This window comes from Fulmarus glacialis, unplaced genomic scaffold (genome assembly GCF_000690835.1).
Source record: "Fulmarus glacialis isolate BGI_N327 unplaced genomic scaffold, ASM69083v1 scaffold69, whole genome shotgun sequence".
Lineage (NCBI taxonomy): Eukaryota > Metazoa > Chordata > Aves > Procellariiformes > Procellariidae > Fulmarus > Fulmarus glacialis.
In genome coordinates this window covers 50,606-69,520 of record NW_009233621.1, presented here as the reverse complement: position 1 = coordinate 69,520, position 18,915 = coordinate 50,606, and the positions used below count along the sequence as shown (strand labels likewise).

At 35.7% G+C, this 18,915-nt stretch overlaps 1 protein-coding gene across 1 annotated transcript in view; it reads right to left on the bottom strand.

The window, feature by feature from the left end:
- Window positions 1–18,915, bottom strand: part of RBFOX1 (RNA binding protein, fox-1 homolog (C. elegans) 1) — a gene marked incomplete at its 5' end in the record, with an annotated part of 100,382 nt that overhangs the window by 35,922 nt on the left and 45,545 nt on the right. Inside the window, 2 exons of the mRNA XM_009585361.1 lie at window positions 5,448–5,487; window positions 15,081–15,213. Coding sequence (XP_009583656.1) covers window positions 5,448–5,487; window positions 15,081–15,213 — 173 coding nt within the window. The remainder of the gene's footprint in view (window positions 1–5,447; window positions 5,488–15,080; window positions 15,214–18,915) is intronic.

Genomic DNA, 18,915 nt, shown 5'->3' with positions numbered 1-18,915 from the left:
GAACTCTAAACTCCTGTGGCAAGTTCTACTTCACAATCTTTCTCTAATTTTGAACTTGGCTGATATCTTAGATGAAGAATACGCTAGTAATATACATCTCTTGAGTAACATATTAAATATTTATCTTCATGCCTTAGACTATATTGCAAAATAAAATATTTATAACAAAATTATGTAATAATTACATAATAATAAATAACAATTTTCAGTTCCTATGTTTTAGAAATGTTTTGGGAATGCTTTTTTTCCCCTCACTAAGTACATTCAAACAGAAAGTACCTGACTGTTATGCTTTAAGTTACTATTTTGAAAATTCAGCTAAAATAATTTAAAAATGCCTACTGCCTTATCTGTGCTCCCATATTTGCTACTTCCAAAAGAATGATAACACAATGTTACAGCAGCTTAAGTTGTCTTAAAAAATTAAGTATAGAGCCAATATTCTCACAGTCCATATATAGAGATATATCTCATTGGCATAAAATACTGAATGGGATGCTCACAACAGTAACTGTTGAATTTCATGGGATATGAAGAATTTCTGTGATTTTGTGATAGAATCTGGAAAATAAAATGCAACTTGTAGCCTATTCTTATCATTTATACACACAAAATCCATTTTCTCACATAACTATTTAAGTATTAGTATGATTTTACAAGAGTCTACATTCAGCACAATGATTTTTGTCCATCAGTCAGCATGTCATACCTGAGGTAACTTATTGCCATACACAGGCTCTTGCAATACTGCTCTATAAAGAAAGAGAAATGTAATGATTTGAATGAGTAAGGAAAGAAGGATGGAAAGAAACATGTAAGGAAGGAATTTAGACAAATTCCCCAAAGCCACTCATTACAATTTTCCTTTCAATGTTTTATACATCTCTGTGGCTCAGGCAAATTGAAAAAGAGCTGTGGGATCCGTGGAAGATCAGTAGCCAATTGTTACAGAGAAATCTTAAGCAATTTTAGAAAAAAATCGCAGAATTTTTAGATAAGATATGAAAAAATGGAAATGAATGGAAAATCAAATGCATCTGAATTTTTAAAGAAAATGTGTATATCTGCAGTAAGAATAATTTCCGCAAAAATGAGTTATACAAACGCACATCTATAGATTACAAAACCATGTATACATGTGTGCACCTCCTCCTAAAATACCTAAATTACTTTTTATCTTGATCTCAGATGTACTGACAGTGTTTACTGTAGATACAGAAAAACTAAGTGACTCTAAATGTTAGTTTTTCCTATTACTAACATTTTATGTGAATGTTGATAATTATTTTTCCTCAATTTTTACTTCCTATACTTCCTTTCACTCAAGGATCTCAAAGTATTTTGTGAACATAAATTAATCAAGGTTCAAAACCTTCTCTAGTGTTGAGAATTATAGCTGCCTTATTAGCTAAAATTAGAGAAATGGGATTAAAAAATGGCATGAATTATACCCAGCCCTGTAGAATATAAAAAGTTGTAGCAGTCATTTCCTCTTCCTCCACTCATATGATATTGAGGTTTAAACAGTATTTGTTCTGCTCACGGAGTAAAACTTTGACTGGGAGAATTAAAAAGAAAATATCCACCACCCCTTTGTGCTGGCTCAACTTCTGGAACAGACCTATGTGAAAGGTTCATGTTATTTCTATATTGTGCTCCCAGAGGTACCTGTTGCCTCAGAGAAGCTCTTGGTAATGTATCCAAACTGACACCACCTGCATTCATTCCAACCAAATACAATCACCAGGAGTGATCGAGCATTTTTTTGAATGTAGTGTTTATATCACAAATAAAGATCAGAGAGATGAAAAGACACATCCCTCCATTTAAAAACACAAAAATCTTTGGTTCTTAAAAGGAAGACTTCAGTGCTAACTGCATATCCTTGCTGTTCACACTAGAACAGTGCCTTTCAGGATATCTGATTGCATCGATGGACTTCTACCTAGTACCAAGGGAACGTTGCTTAGATAATTATATCTGCTTTTTCCTTGGGAAATAAATACATGTTCCATCCTCAATACCATCATACCTTCGAGCTAAAGGAGATGGCAGTAGCTATTGATAATCTCGTTCCACCTGATAATTCACCCCTGATCACAAAGTATGCCTTATTCTTGATCAGCAGCTCAGAAAAAAGCCTCAAACCTATGTACTTATACGTTGTCGTGGACTCTCACCAGCTGCAGTATGACAGGTTCAGAATCCTGAGAACAGGTTAGAAAATCTTGCTGTGAACAATAAGACTGACGAATGCACATGGTTAAACCGTATTGCCAAGGGACTTCTGAAGCTGGTGATGACAGAGTTTGGAAGTTTCTCATCTTTCTTAGCCTTCCCACATTTTAGGTGTGGATTGAAGACTGACATGTTCTGAAAACATTCTTTATGACAATGGTAAAAAAATAAAAGATTTCAGATAAAGCAGAGCAGTAGTGTAGAGCTATTATTCTAACTGCATATTTCTGCGCCTGTTACTATTTTTGCTTCATTTTATGGAGTGTATTTTCTTATTTTCACAAGTGTCAATCTTCATCTAGGAACTTCTATATTTGCTGGAAGGCAACCTTAATTCTCTTTTAATGACTTTTTCTCTTAGTGAATCAATACGTAATTTTAAAAGGTCTTCCTTACTTCCTAATCATCTCCTTTATTTTTCCTACTCAAAGGCACATTTAAAAAGGAATTCAATAGCTCAGCTATTTCAGAGGCATTATTACATTTCATATAGGACTATATGAAATACAGAATATATTATATTACATCTAGAATCATAGATTTTTCATTTTAGACCGTACTTTCCACCCATTTTTATATTCCTATTCTCTTCTATTCCTCTAGTCAGTATTAAGCAACTCTGGCTATTTGCTGTTCTTGGTTTACCCTGCAGTTTTCACCCAACCAGTATCTTTCTGTGTCCTCCCTCCTTCCTTTCCACAAAATCTAGCCATCAAATTGATAGCTAGTTATGAGAAGATTGGCATGGTCCATATTATTGTTGGTACTCAGTGTAATCATATCAGAATGAAACTCACTTTGATATACTTGTTAATGCATATTTTTGGTCTGGCTTTTCAGTACTGTGTTCCTTTTGTTTTGCTTTCTGTGGTATTTTTAAGGTTCCTTTCTCTCCAGTCTACTATTAAAACCTATATTGTTTAAATTTTTTTCCTCCTTTTTTTCCACAAAGCATTTGTTCTTTCACAAAGCTTCAGCTCAGCACTTAAAATGAAAAGCTGAGTAGAACTATGTCATAATCAATTGGGATTTAATAAATAACTTGGTCCACTGCAAACTAATACACTAAGAACAAATACACTGTGAATTGTAGGGTTTCTTTTGATTTATGCCAGTTCTCTATCTCTCTCTCCCTCCCCTGCAAAATCTTTTATATGCAAGAAAGAACAAACATGAAGAAAAATGAATTATAAAATAAGAAGCTTTGTACATTATAAAAAAAATTAAATAAATTTCCAGAAGAGTGTTTTAATTCTGTCAACTGCTGTAAAGGTAAACATTCTGGTGCATTAAGAGAACTAAGAAATGCAATCAGAAATACAAGGCTGCAACTGAGTGAAAAACAATGACCAGTATAGTTATTCCATATTCTAATGCACATGACTATTCCAGACAACAAAACTGAAGCTATACTAGAAATTAGTAATTTCTTCAGTATCTTCCTCATTGAAATCACTTTCCATTTGGAAACAAAATGTTAAAAGTCTGTGAGAGGGTGTGAGGCCACCTAAAAACAATATTGTCAATCACCAAAAGAGATATTCCTGTTTTTCAGCAACAGTGGGTTCCAAGACTATGAACTGTTACATTAACATTTAGTTCCCACCTATACTATCACATTAAGCAATCCTGAGAAAGATGTTTTGTTGCCTTTCAGATTTTCGGGTTGGTAAACTGAGCAAAATCGATGTCACATTCTTTTGACAGTTTGAAAAAATATGAAAATTGGAAACCACACTTGAGGAAATTCCACACTGTACCTCGTATCTTATATAGCTCAAAAATTCAGCAGCAATGTGTTTAGGTGAGATTAAAGCAGCACACTACACTTGAGTAAGCCTTTGGCAAATGGGTGATTCTCATGTGTTGTAAACAATATGTTACTGATAACATCACTAAGTACATAAGTACATAGGGAGAGAATTTTAATCCATGCTAATTTATTTTAAATATATTTTTAAACTACACAAATGAATTTTCAGATAAGTGTCAGCCTCTTTCTTCCCCTATCAGAAAAACAAAACCTACTTCATCCATAAATTCAAATTGCTTTCCTTCTTTATATAAAACTTATTTTAAAAAAATCTGTTCCTGTGGAAATAGTTCTAAAAGATTGCTGATAATGAATACAAGGAATGTTTTCTAGCACTACCTATTGAATTTTTAATATTCATACCAATTTCAACTCATCCATCTCTTGGTATCTCAACAGAGACAGTACAACAGAAGTACAAGTAGGTTAGAGAAAGTTATCGGCTGAAATAAAGATGATACCTGTAATTTAGGTCCAGATTGCTTTATTAAAATAATAACAAATGTGAAAGATTACTGGAGTATCAGTGACATAGTTTACATCTACATATTTTAAAAAAAAGCCTGTGAGCATAGGATATAAAAATTAATTATTTTAGAAGAGTGAAATTCAGCCTCAACCACCTGAAACCTCTCTTGCATACTCAGACATAAGTAGTCTCTTTGTATACATTCAAGGTAAAAACTTCAGTATTGGTAAGAAACTTAAAAAAATATTCTTTAAAAGGAAATTGGTGACCAATGAGGTGAAGTAGGTAATGATGGATCCAGGGCTATAAATCCTTACTAACAAATATAACCATTCCTTACATCATGAGCAGTGTCTACCCATTTCATTTAAATTGAAATAAGTGGATTTTAAAAGAGCAGATGGAAGTCTACTTGGATTACAGAAAATACATAGCCATATCTTAAACTTACTATGTAATTAAGCTCTACTGTCCCCATGGGATTTACGTATACCCAGTGTTGCCTGGATTTGGGAAATCTGTATCTCTCCGCAAAGTATTTGCATACTTCAGGTATTAATAATACTCAGCTTGCCTTGATTTTTAAAAACGAGCTTTTAGGGACTTGCAGAAGAATGTTTCTGCTTTATTTTTATATTTTCTTTGAACTTCAATTTTGAAGGGAGACGCCCCTCCACACACGCACACACGTTTTTCACATCTTCTGCATTCATTCAGCATTTGATTGAAGAGTTAATTCAGCTCCACTGAACAATGATAGATGTAATGAACAGAAAGGTCTTCCAATGTGAGAGATATTCTTCTCAATTCTTTCTGACAGGCAAGGGATGGTAAATAGACAAAACAGAGTCAAGCTAGGCAGCAAACTTGTAAAAAGAATGACTCTGGTAATGTACAAGGACAGCATGCACATCAATGAATACTTACATAAATGTCTGCACCATAAAATCCATCCTGGTATACAACACTGCAAGGATGCACACACAAAGAAAAACATCCATATTAGTGCATTTCCACATGCAAATGCCACCAACCCCTGCACAGCTGAGGTTAGTCTTGTCACAAGAACAGAGGGAGCGGGGAAGGAAGGCGCTCTTCACATTGGTTAAGGAGGTTGGTAGTAATTATCGGAAGTGAAACTGTACCGAATACAACATCTTATAAAGTAAGCCAAATGCTTAGTCAAAGAGAGGCAAAGCATGGCAGGATTGGAAAATACTTTTGGGTTTCTTTTTTTTAAGCAACCCCACATTGGCAGCATTTTTTCTATAAAAATTTTCAGTGGGCCAATCCTACAATCAGTTTTAATATGTTAACAAAATGCTATCTCTTAAACTACTACTTTCTTGTCCTGCAATTATCTCAACCCTCTGAAACAACGTGGTAGTTGTCATTACTTAGATGGAAAACAAAACAAAGTATAAGTTTATATGGTGAGAGGAACGTGTGAAATAATCACAGTGGTGGTATTCTACCCATTGAGTCAAATCCCAATACCTCAATGTACACACAGGTGGGAGTACTCATAGGTATGGCATTGTTGGCTTGATATGCATTTCCAATAGTGACAAGAGGTCTGTTAAGAAAGTCATGGCGTTATCTTATAAAAAAAAGTATTAACCTTCCTCACTTTATCATTCTACAACTTTGGCGAACATGCCCGTGATTCTGAGCTCCTCTGCAGTTTTGGTTGGATACATTACCACTTATCTGAAAAAATGTAGTATTGTTATATTGCTGTTAACAGTTTGCCCAGAGACTGCTGCATTTCAGCTAAGACAAATCGTCACTGTAAATAGTTCAAATTTTAGATTCTAAACACTTCAGGATAAATGACATAGTATGACAAAGATGGTTTAAAAGATTACACTAAATAAGACTGGAACTACACAACAGTGGCCTACCAATTACACACATTACATAAGTCCTGAAATTTTACATTCATTTGGCAGTTCTGCAACTTAAAATGGGTATTTCCAATACCAGAATCAACACAAGCTGTTTTGAGAGCTAAATATGAGAGCACACAATAGGTTTTTTGCAACAATATTTTCAATTTGGGAATAATATTATCTGGGAATAATAGCTATTACCATGTTTCTAGCCTAAGCTGTTTTGCAATTCCAACAAGAATTTTCATGTCAGAAATATAACTGATCTAGCGAGGTCAATGACCAAAACCCACAGGGCTGAGCTGGTACGTGTCTAAGTCAGAATCACTTGAGAAAATCATAAATATGCATACATGCACATAAACCACATTGATAAAACCACATTGATGATAAAAGTTTGCTATGGAATAATAATGTGTGAAAACTCGGCTCCACTTAAATCACAGTGTCTGCCATTTGCTTCAGTAAGGTCAGACCTTTACTCATGTATTTTTCCATTTATTATGTCTGCAGAGCAAAATATGCCAAACCTTGTCTACACTGGTAGCATTCAGAGAGCTTGCTATTTACATTGTAGTGTACATTCATTTTGGTTTTGATATTCTAATTATTTTAAAATATTACATGTTTTTCTTATACCTGTTTGCATGTAAGAAATAAAACATTCCACATGACTGTGAGGTGGAAGTACACAACTGTGAACAACATGGAAGGAGTTTTATGAGATCATATACGAATGATACAAAGTTTACTGAAGATGGAGGCCCTACAACCGCAACCCCCAGTTCCTCATATCCCTGCGCCACTTGTGCTGGGCGGAGGTGGAGGAGTTGGGAACGAAGGAGTGAAGTTGAGCCTGGGAAGAAGGGGCGGGGAGCAGGGGAAGGTGTTTGGGGTTCTGTCTTTGTGTCTAACCATCCAACTGCATTTTAATAGGCAATAAATTAAAATAATTTTCAAGTCAAGTCTGTTTTGCCTGTGTTGATAATTGGTAAGCAATCTGCCTGTCTTTATCTCAACCCAAGAGCTTTTCCATGTTACTTTCTCCCCTAAACTCTTGAGGAGGGGGAATGAGAGCGCAGCTGGGTGAGGGTCTGGCAGCCAGCCAAGGTCAACCCACCACACTACATTAAAACATACGACTTTCAATTATTACTAAACATCGCTATTCAGAAAATAACGCTTTTGAGAGAATATGTGTCAGAAAGGGGACGTTTTTTCTTCCTTCTCTTGGTGATCTGTGGATATACAGTGAAGATGTCACAAGATGAATAGGGGCTGATACATTTTGAATTGGTTGTAATCTTGGATAGGTTCCTTCATTCACCTAAGCCTTTTACGTATAACGCTCAGTCATGTACAGACAGAAACTTAGTTTGAATTCTAAATATGCAACTGCTTGATAAATATTATACCGAAGGAACGACCCAACACTAAAATGAGACGTGAATGCATGACTCCGTCATTAAACATGGTTAGTATTAATATGAAGTGACAGAATCAGGCAAATGAGTATAACATTCCCAAGCAGGACATGCACTATGAAAAGATATCAGTGGATTTTATCTTATTTCCTCCATATGGTCTTGTAGTATGATAGCGATGTTAAATATAAAACTTTCTGCTTCTTTTGAAGTTTGAAGAAAAGTAATTCTTCACATTTTCACAGATTTTTCAGAGGATATTTTCTCTATTCCCTGTCCTTGTCATTTTTGACTCCTGTGACTGAATCTTACCAGTGGAGTCAAATGTATTTTCTAACAGCACCCTTCATCAGAAGAACAAAGTGTAAAACACCAAAAGCTATGTTTTGCTCTTGCTCTTTTCTTTCCTTCAGTACATAATTTTCCGAAGGGTAATTTGCTTGGCTTATCATCCCCTTTTCTCTCTCTGAAGCTGTAGGCAGAAAACAGATGATAAGTCTCAAGCATGGGAAGAGACTGAATGCATCACACAGGGGCCCATCTCACCGCAGCTCCTTTTACAGTTTATATTCAAAAAAATTGTCTTGGCAGACAGATAAATCTTGAGTTCCTTGTAAACCAACACGGGGTCTGGAAACAGCCGCATTATTGAAATCTGAATTACTTCAGCCAGGAATGGATGATATGTTAATGCACTACCTGGAGGCATTAAAATAAGAACAACAATTTGGGGGGATTTATTCAGTTGTATTTTATGATTTTGTAGTGCTAAGAAAAACTCAGAGGAGAGAGAAATCTTGATTTAATAAGAAAATGTGCATCTAAATAACATCATATGTGGCAATCATTTCCTGAAATTATTATTCTATAAATATGAAACTGTTTTCTCACGAACTATTATACATCTGCTTTGCATGGGTTTAACTGCTTTACTTTAGTCTCTGTGTCTTATAATAATTTTTTGTAACTGTATTAAGACAAACTCTTTACTAGTTTAGATTCCACCTCTGTAATATCCTGGGAGGACTACATCTGTCTTCATTATCATTTTTCTATCCTTATCTTTCAAAAGGATTGGGTTGAATCATCTATCAATGATATAAGAAGACAGTTCTTGACTGCTCAAACCGTAGTTCAATAACTTCATAGCAGCTGAGTATATGTGGCCCTCAGCCGTACACACAGTCTGCACAAGTTAACATAAATAACCTAAGGCAGGTTAAGTGCATGGAGTGATTGATTCAGTGTAACAAACGGGCATTACAATCATGATTTCATTCATTGCAATAGGAATCGTGGTTACAGTTTGCTATTTCCCCTCCATCACAACTAAGAGAAAGCACTTGAGGAACAAAAGTTCTCTGTTTTCTGATTGCCGGCAGGGTCGACTTCACTGTCCTACACATTTTTTCCAGTTTTTGGTCTAGGAAATCACAGTATACCTTTTATATGAAACCTTTTATATGAAGCCTTCATATTCATGAAACAAATAATAGAAGAGATGTAATTACAAACTTATTCAAAATAAACTAAAGAAACAACTGAGAATTAAAGTAACAACTTTCAACACTCTAATAACACAACTTTCACTGTTGTAAATATAGAACTGAAACTCTTGTATGAGGCTTTTTCAACTTTTTAGAATGTTATCTAATTCCAGGTTCTTGTCTTTCCAGTTTCAACATTTTCTGCCACGAACAAGTTATATTATCTGCTTTGGAAAATTAATTGAGGGCATTGCTACAGAGAACAAAGCTGCAAGACATAAATCACTATGTGCTGGCAAAACACATTTTTTGTTCTAACAACTGCACATATATACAAAGCACAGAGTCCAAAGTAAGAGGAAGTTTCTGTGAGCCCCAAGAAATGTATTGGAAAAAACCATAACCACTGTAGTAGATGTAGTAGCTTATATTAATTAGCCTTCTTTCTTAAATTCTGAATAGGGTGTTGGAAAATAAAGCTTCTTTTTCATTTTGAATCAGTTAGAATGTAGCACTTCAAAACAATTATTTTAACAAAGGGGAACAGTTTCTAAATAGTCTCTGTTACTTCTCCTCCACCCTCCCCAACTTCACAATCTAGGGTTGGGGGTTTTTTTATCCTTCTTTTCAAAGAGAAAAAAGCATATTGCTATCCCCTGTTTTCCCAGGAAAGACACCGCAAGTGGAGAGATGGGCTGAAAGCTCGTTCTCTGTTAGCTTCACCAGAACTTGAAGGAGTGGAGGGGAAATGCGAAGACAAAGTCATCACACACTAAACTTGTGAAGAACTTCAGGCAAATGATGCTGGAATAGAAGGGCTTCTTATTAGTTTTACTAATACTGCTATCTACTACTAGTATCTGCTATACTACCAGATATACAGTGACACTGACTTTTCTTAACAGCAGTATAAAGATGGAGCATCATACTCATGATATTTTACTATTTGGCTAATGATTTTCAAGAATGCTGAGCTACTAGTTGCTGCAGAGTTCAAAAGCAATTACAGCTATCAAAATCAGATCACCTGCTTTCGGTAGTTTGCCAAAGAGAACAAAAACTGCTTCTTTCTCTTTTCTTTTGGCAATGTAAGTACTGCCAACTGCATCCAAAATCTGTCATAAGAGTACCTTTACTAGTAGCTTCTGCTTTATTAGGTGTATTTTATTAGGTGTATTTCTTACACCATTAGTAGGCCCTTTGTCAATAAAATAGATAATCCTAGAAAGACACAGGTCAAGCCAAGACAACATTGTTTTTCACACTGATGACTTTTTTTTTTTAATCATTTAAAAATTATTTTGTACAACACACTATCTAGTACCCAGAGAGAAGCCTGCAAGAAAGGTCAAAGAAGCAGTAAGTGCAAATCCTCCCACATGGAAGCTGTCCCCAGAAAGAAGGTATGAAAGGAATCAGCTTAAAAGAGTAACTGCTTTGCTCCTCAACCAAGTTACCAATTTTGCTGTGAAGTTCCCCGAGAGCCCCCTGAGATAAGCAGGCCATAGCTCATAGCTGCACAGCCACATCCTCCCCTACTGACAGGCTCTGATCTCCGTGCAGCTCTCATGCCATACACAACGCGACCATCTCTTGCTTCCCTTCCCCCTGCAGCATAGTGTTGAAGCTAAGCTCTCCATGCAATGTAGATCTCCAAACTCTAAATTTCAGTATTCAGTTTTCTCACATAAATGAAGCTTTACTCCCTCGTTTCAGTAGGTTTTTATGGTACATAAAGGAATTATACATATAAAGTTATGACTAATCTGCACATTGTAGTATTTCAAGGCATTAGAAATGATGCCACAGATGCTAAAAATGAAGTATTTTCCATGAGCTAATAAACAAGATACTATCTCAAGGAATTAGTGAAATGCCTCCCTCACAAGAAAAGGATCCATTAATTATTTATGTAGTGCTACATCTCTCATGAACACTGATTTAACTTTTAAATGACACATTTTAAAGCATGTGTGCTGTTTTGATTTATAAGAAAACAATGGCCTTAAATACGGCTATATTCACCAATTTTCCTCAGACCTAGCAAAGTGTGCCATATTTGCTGTTTCCAGTAACCGTGAGGCACAGCAGAAGAGAGCTTCCCATGTGAATCACACTAACTTGTTTTGGCTAATGACCACAAGATCCTCTAGATTTCCTTACAGCCTGGGACACGTTGCTATCTCTTAACTTTGTTGATAAACAGTTTCTAAGAAAAGGTCACAGGCGGTATCAAACAGGACACCAGTGAACAAGAACAACTACAGATTCAAGGCAGACTGAACAGAAAGAAGGCTTTGTAATAGAGCAGGGAATCCTGGGTGCTGCTGAGATATACACTAGTAAGCAGCATGTCAGACTAGTCTAAGAAATACATGTTCTTAGCTTTACAGTGGATTTCCAGATTTAAGGCAAAATGATTCAGTTTCCATTCCAAAACTTTGTAATATAAACAAGTAAGTGTGAAGAAGAATATTTCAGGTCAAGTATTATATTTTATTTCAGTTACAAGCTTTCTAAGGTCAATGAAATAAAAGAAAATTTAAAAAGTCTTTTCAAACCAGCTTTATATTTTACACTTGCATGTGGGTTCTTTTTTAAAAAGAAAAGTAGTATTTTTCTAACTAACTGTTGCTGGAATTTAATGTAAATTTATAATTAAAGTTATATCTGTCATTATATAAAATAATTGTCTTTTTTTTTTAATGATTGAAAATATTTTAGTATGAAACTGTTTGTTTGGCTCTAAGGCTGGGCTCCTTCCTTGAGTGGAAAATGAGAAATTGCTCCTAAATGAATTGCAAAATAGCATTCAAAGCTTTTTCCATTTTTCTTATCAACAAATGATATTCCAAGTTGTTTGCTTTCTTCTGTAAGTTGATTCATTCTCTGTGATCTCTTTATTATCTCTGTAATTTTCTTTGACTCCTACTCCCGTAGTGACTGAAAACCACATTCTTATTTATTCTCATTGATTAAGGATTTTTTCTGATGAAAATTCCTTTTTGTTTCTTTGATAGGTCAGAGTACACAATGGGTGAGCACAGAACAAAGCATTGCAAAGTAATTCCAAATTGTACTGTTGTATCAGTGAAGTTACTAGCACAAGATCTAATATACTAGGCCAAAGAAATTATTTCAGAATAAAGCTTTATTAATCCAACTGTGGATCAGTGCCACGGAGGTATGCATTATTTCTGCACTGATCCATGAATTATAAGAGTTGGAAATGTGTTTTGTGCATCAGAAAGCAGTGCCTTATTATAAAGCAGAGGTGGATGGAGAAAATTAAACCTGACTAATATCTGAATTAAGACCTAACTAAATTAAGACAAAGCTTACCAATTGCAAACTTTTGCAGAGTCAAACTGTGTTAGAACACATACTGACTGGCAAGGTGAGCCCCGGATTACTAAGGGTTCATCTCAGACAGCTGGAAGTCATCAGAACAATGAGAAGATGGGAGTTCTTACTGATGCAATGCATGGCTCCCTCTGAAGTCAGCTTTAAAGACAGGTCATGAAGGTAGTAGGTGAGATCTGTCCAAGCTAACTGTCAAACCATCCTGCAGAAGAACGTAAGAGTGCTGAGCTGACCTCTTGGAAACCTACCTGACTGCAGTGCAAAACTTCTGTATTAACTTACAACAGGAGTTCACAACACTTATACATGTAACTTACTACCTAAAGATGCTGAAAGTAAGCAGTACAATTACATGAGAATACATATGTGTTACACTTGGAAATTTAATTTGTCCTGCTGAGCCACTGTACTAACTAAACTATAAAAATTTATATAACACACACACACAGAGCACCCGTATATGGCCCCTTAAATTAAAGCAAATTTAAGTTAGTTACTGGTCTGAAAGTATTTACTCATTTTGTATATACTGACAAAAAAAGTATTGTCCAATTCAAAAACTGTATCACACACAGCTGGTATATATTTTCTTATATTACTTTATGACTTTGTATTAAACTAAGGTATTATGTTCGTGACATGATGAAACTTGTAATAACCCATGTTGTTATCTCACTACATGTTGTACACTGTGTTTAAATTTAAGAATTTCTTTTTAAACTAAGTAGAAATGGAAGGAGTCTACTTTCTTTATACGCACTATCCGTTCCGTAGCTGAGACATTCATAGTGAAATTGGCTCTTGTAGGGCATTCTAAACTTGTTACCATCTGCCACGTACAAATACCTGGACTGATTCTAAAGGAGAGTCTGGGCAACAGTAGGATAACTTTGGTGGGACACCATCCTTGTCCAAAGGTAACTCAGGCAATCTTCAAAAATCATGGTGTCTTTCTCCAGTAGTGGTAATATTGTTTTGCTTATTAAATTAATATTATTTTGCTTATTAAACTACACAAAACACCTAAATTAAGAAAAAAATACACTTTTACAAAACAACCAGATTTTGTGTCATCATTTTTATGTTCATTTTTAGAACATCTTATTTCTCTGAGGTGATAACTGCCCAATGTGAAGGAATAGTCAAAGTGCCTGTCCTAAATATCCCCAAAAATTTAGTTCAATGGCTGACCGACAAGATTTGCAAACCGGTCTAGACAAAGACACATCTTTGGCTTAATAGAACAAAGGCTTCATGGAAACTGAGGGATCTAGAGAAGGGCACCCATCTTCTACCATAAAGAAGTAGGACAGGGTCGTAGCACAATCTTGTGCTGCAAGCTCCCTCACAAGGGGATATCCACGTGAGAGCAGAGGAGCTGTGGAACAGGACTTTAGTGAGGGCGGAGAGAGAGATCACCTTCATCCAAAACTTTGCAAGCCCTTCCTGACCCTTTCTCAGAAAGAGCTGGTTGCTCTACAGAGAGGTAGTGGCGTACCTACCACAGATTTTTATGACAAAATACTATTCTGGCCTGGGATCTGCCAAGTTTTCTGATTTTCCAAACTTCCCAATTTCTTAATAGCTGAAAATCTTTTGACAATGTTAGGATTTTTAAATATCATATGCAGCATACAAAACCTTTCTGTGTCAGCATTTACACAGCTACATGGAGAATTTGTTTCCTCCTTCTTTTCCTCAAACATATGCCTCGAAAATTTATATGTATCTTCTGAATTAACAAAAGAATATTGAGATTCTAGAAACTATTACTATGAATTTCTCTCCTTTGTTCCTCAGTCTTCTACTTGGTTTTAGTAAATGTAAGTCACGGACAGTGAAATCCTAAGGTATTATTTAAGCAAATGTACTGAAAAACACATGGCCCTGAGAGAAGCACCCCAAATTTCTATTGTAGTAAAGATGTCAACTAGAAAAACTAAACAAACTGCAATAAAATTAAAAAACAAAAAACAACAACAAAAAAAAAAACCCAAAAAACACCACTAAGCCTTCAGGACCAGAGACAACTTCCAGTGGATCATTTGAAGAAAAAGAAGTTAACTTGATCCAACCTCCTTAATAATCAGATGTTTTAAATCATCAAAAACATATCTTTAGCTGAAACAATTTCTCTGTTCCAAAGCATTCCGTTTCTAAGAACATTTACATAACAATATGTGACATCTGAAATGCTTAAGGCCACCAACCATGGCAGTACAAATTACAGTCATTTTTCAATACTCCGTGCAAGGTGCGCCACTTCCAGCACTGGGATTGGTTGCATGCTGCGGTGGTTTCTGCGGTGAGACATGATCAGCATGCACCGCAGCCACAAACAGTTTGTAGCCTTCGGAGATTCATGCTAATAGGCAAAAGAGGCCGATCTCTTACCCGCCGTAGGCTGGAATCGGAGGAGGGGGGGCTGCTGCACGAAACGTGTTATACACCGTGCGACCTCGGCCTCTTAGGTGTGCACCTCTGTAAGCAGCAGCTGCAGTTGCAGCAGGGTAGGGAAATCCTGGCACTGTGAAGAAAAAAAGAGGAATGAATGTAAACTATTCAGATCAATCTCGTGTTTTAAAACACAGGTAATGTAGCAGCACGTTTGTGCTTATATTAAAGCTCGCCTGTAACTGGATGAGGGATTACTAGTCCTTTAACCAGAGGCCTCATCTTCTTACACAAAATCTTTGCATGCCAGCAGGAGAGAGCAAACTGGGAATTTAGATAACAATATCATAGGTGGCTCTGATTCTCTTAGAAGACACTCTTAAAAATCATGTTGGCTGTTTTAGCCAACACTGCTAACAGGAGACTTTTGAGGTCCAAGTCACCCAGTTCAGGCTCAAATTCATAATGCCAGAGACATTTCCATCACATTATTGGATCTATCTTCAAAAGTCAGCCCTGCTTTGAGTGGGGATGAGACGTTAGACCAGGTGACCAGATCCAGTGATCTAAATTATCCAGTGATTTTACCGATCTAACAGAACTTTACTTTTGTTCAAAAGCTGATTATTAACTGGGTCTTTATTATGTGCCAAGGGAAAGACAGACAAAGCAAGAGTTTTCTCAGATTTTGGGGGGGTGTACCTTGTTCATAACAGTACCCGTTATTTCTTCAAAGGCAAGAGTTGCATAGTTTGGAAATATCTATACGAATTCAGATAATATTGAGACCCAATAGAAACAATTTAGACATATAAAAAAGAAATTAATTCAGACATTTTTATATTGTCATTGCAACTAAGTGTAAACATTAATGATCATTCCATGTGAGACTTAAAATATTTTAATCAGAAATTGAACAGTAATACAGTACTACTTAGAGGTTTTTTTCTGTAAAATGTCTGTAAAACTTCTCTCTTCATAAACTTTTTAATTGAAAAATAAAAAAAAACTTTCCACTTTACTTTCTCTGCCAGTTTTTTAACCAATACTTCATGAATTCATTTCTCCTTTGTACATATATTGCTGGCCAATGTTAGAACAGGTATTTTTAGAACGAATTCATCAGTGAGACAGAGAAAAACAAATCCAGCTCTGTTGGCACTCAGGTTACTTCAGCTGTGCTTCACTGTCTTGAATTTTTTTCAGTATGTAAATAAAGAGATAAAAGAAATAAATATTGCTTAGCAAAGCCCTAAGAAGAAGCAAGCAAATGGAAGTAATGATGTATAAACCAGTAAGTTTTTCAAGTCTGAAATACGAATTGATTTCAATCCACACTTGTCTTTCATCTGTTTTAGCATTAAGTTTTAAAAGATGCCTTCAATTTGAAAAAGAAAATGAAAAATTCGCAACTTGTAGACGTCACTGGCTGAACGCACGAAGAAAAATACTGTCATTATGGTGACTTCTCCATTATTGCCTTACTACTGTGGCTTTTGGGCTTTACTAACTCCTTCTCACTGACAAAAGGTTATACAGTAATTCTGCAAAGATTTACATGTCTGTGATACAACATAAAACAACCTTATGGCAACACAATTAAATTAAAACTGTCTTTTAAAAAGTGCAAATAGCATATTTTTATTCCTTGTTCTGTAAAAAGAATATGTGCCAAAATCGGAATGATGAACTTACAGAACTCAATATACTGTTGATAACTTTGCAATTAATTGCATTTAAGAAGGCTTAAAGAAATTGAGTTGTGGAAAGCATTTTTGGGGGGGGAAAAATGAACATATATATCATACACTCGGAAATTCAGATGCTGTAAGTACTTTTGCATATGCAACAACATTGAACAGTATAAATACAGCAGTGCTAGAATCATGACCTACTGCTCAGACCATGTAACTTTTGTCCTTTTCCTTTCCAAGTAAACAGTCTCGCATACAAATTAGTACAATGTGCATATGAAAACGTAAAAGAGAATTTTCAGCGGACTGAAGATATAAGCAAACATTATAGTAAAAAGATCTACAGGTTGTGCCATAGTTCCTCTGATAGAGTGGACTGTCTCACCATACTAACAGACAAATAAAAGGTGCAATGCTGTAATAAAATTTCATAGATGGAAATTAGCAATACATGAGAAAAACATGAGGGTTGGACATCATGGCGTCAATGTTCACTTCTGTCCCTTAGAGGATGTATTTGTGAATGCCACATGCTGGAGACGCTTAAATTAGGTGATGCGCACAACATGCATTTTAAACTGTCACTTATCGTAACTATTATCATGTCTGTTACTTCTGTAAGAGAAACAATGAAGCGGACTAGTACTCTTCAGCACGGAAAAGAAGTGAGTGTGGGAGCTATGACAAAGCTCCACCATCATGAATAAAGGGGAAAATATGGGAAAAGGTGGCTCTTCACACAACCTCTAATTACGCCACCATGGAACTTTCTGCCACTGGATGTTATGGATGTTAAAAGTTTATGTGATTGAAAAGGATGAACAAACAGTTTCACTGCAGAGAAACAGTATAAAGACATCACCTCTGGTTTACAAAAACACTCCAAATTGTACAAAGCTAACAGAATGTTCCAAGAACTACATACCTACACACTAGCTCCAGTCTTACAACCTTTACAATGCAGGTTTTGCTCCTTTCCAAATACAGGGTATTGGACTAGATGGAGAACTCATCTAATCCAGTACGATGATCTTTGTTATCAGAGTAATGTTTAGATGCAGTCTGCCTGCATTAGAAAAAAATGACTCCTTTCCACCTGCTAGATGGTCATTTCTAGATGTAAGTTTCTCCAACAATTTTGGAGTTAATTTGTGCCTTTTTTTAAAATCATGCAAATAAAAAAATAAAAAGGAAAAAACCCAACAAAACAATGTTGAGAAGAGTTTGCTTAAGCAAATGGGGAAAAATGGACTTGAGAGTCTCGCCAGGAAAAACTGATACCTGAAATGGTGGATATCTTAAATGATAAACCTGAAGGTTGGTATTCTGTAGCTAGCTTTAAAAAACTGTAGTCTTTAGGGACACTCTTAAACTACCAAGATGAAGAGAAATTTCTCTGACCTAAAAGCCATTGACAAAAAATGAATGAAGTTGACAACCTTTGAGCAGTTTGGACAACTTCTTCACTTACATGTGCATCTGGAGTTGTCTACATATTGATAAAAACCACACTCTCACAAGAAAAACGGAAGCAGCAGCAAATAAAACCAAACCAATTCAAAAAAGTCTAAGCTCAAGCAATGTAAGGTACCTAACAATGTTGTGGGCTGGACATGGTCTGGAAACTCCTGCTCTAAGGTCTGTTTCAGCAATTAGTTCTTTGTAATTAACATCTATGTTTAGCAATATTTAAAGCAGTTCAGTAGTCTTCTTTCAGTGAAACACGCAGGGTCCTAGACAGTCTTTCTGCTGTAAAATGTACTGTTTGAAATTAACTCACCGATTCCTCCATATAGCCACAGACCTTATACATGTGTGTGAAGAATGGACCTATCTCTTGATTTTCAGAAGAAATGAGTAAATATAGGTCTGATGAAAACTAATTGGAATTGTGCAAAACTTGTATGGGAGACACTGAGGATAAACCTCTGTGAAAGCATGAATGCCTAAAGTGTTTTGTGAGCATTTTTTCCCTTTGAATTTTACCACTCAATACAGCTTTCACACAGACATTTTAAAATATATATTTTGCAATAATTGAGCATTTATCCTAAATACTCTTTAATCTTCATGGTGGTCACACCTTGGAAAGAATTACAAGGACCACTGACCTTAAATCTTTGACAGTGAATGGTTCTCTA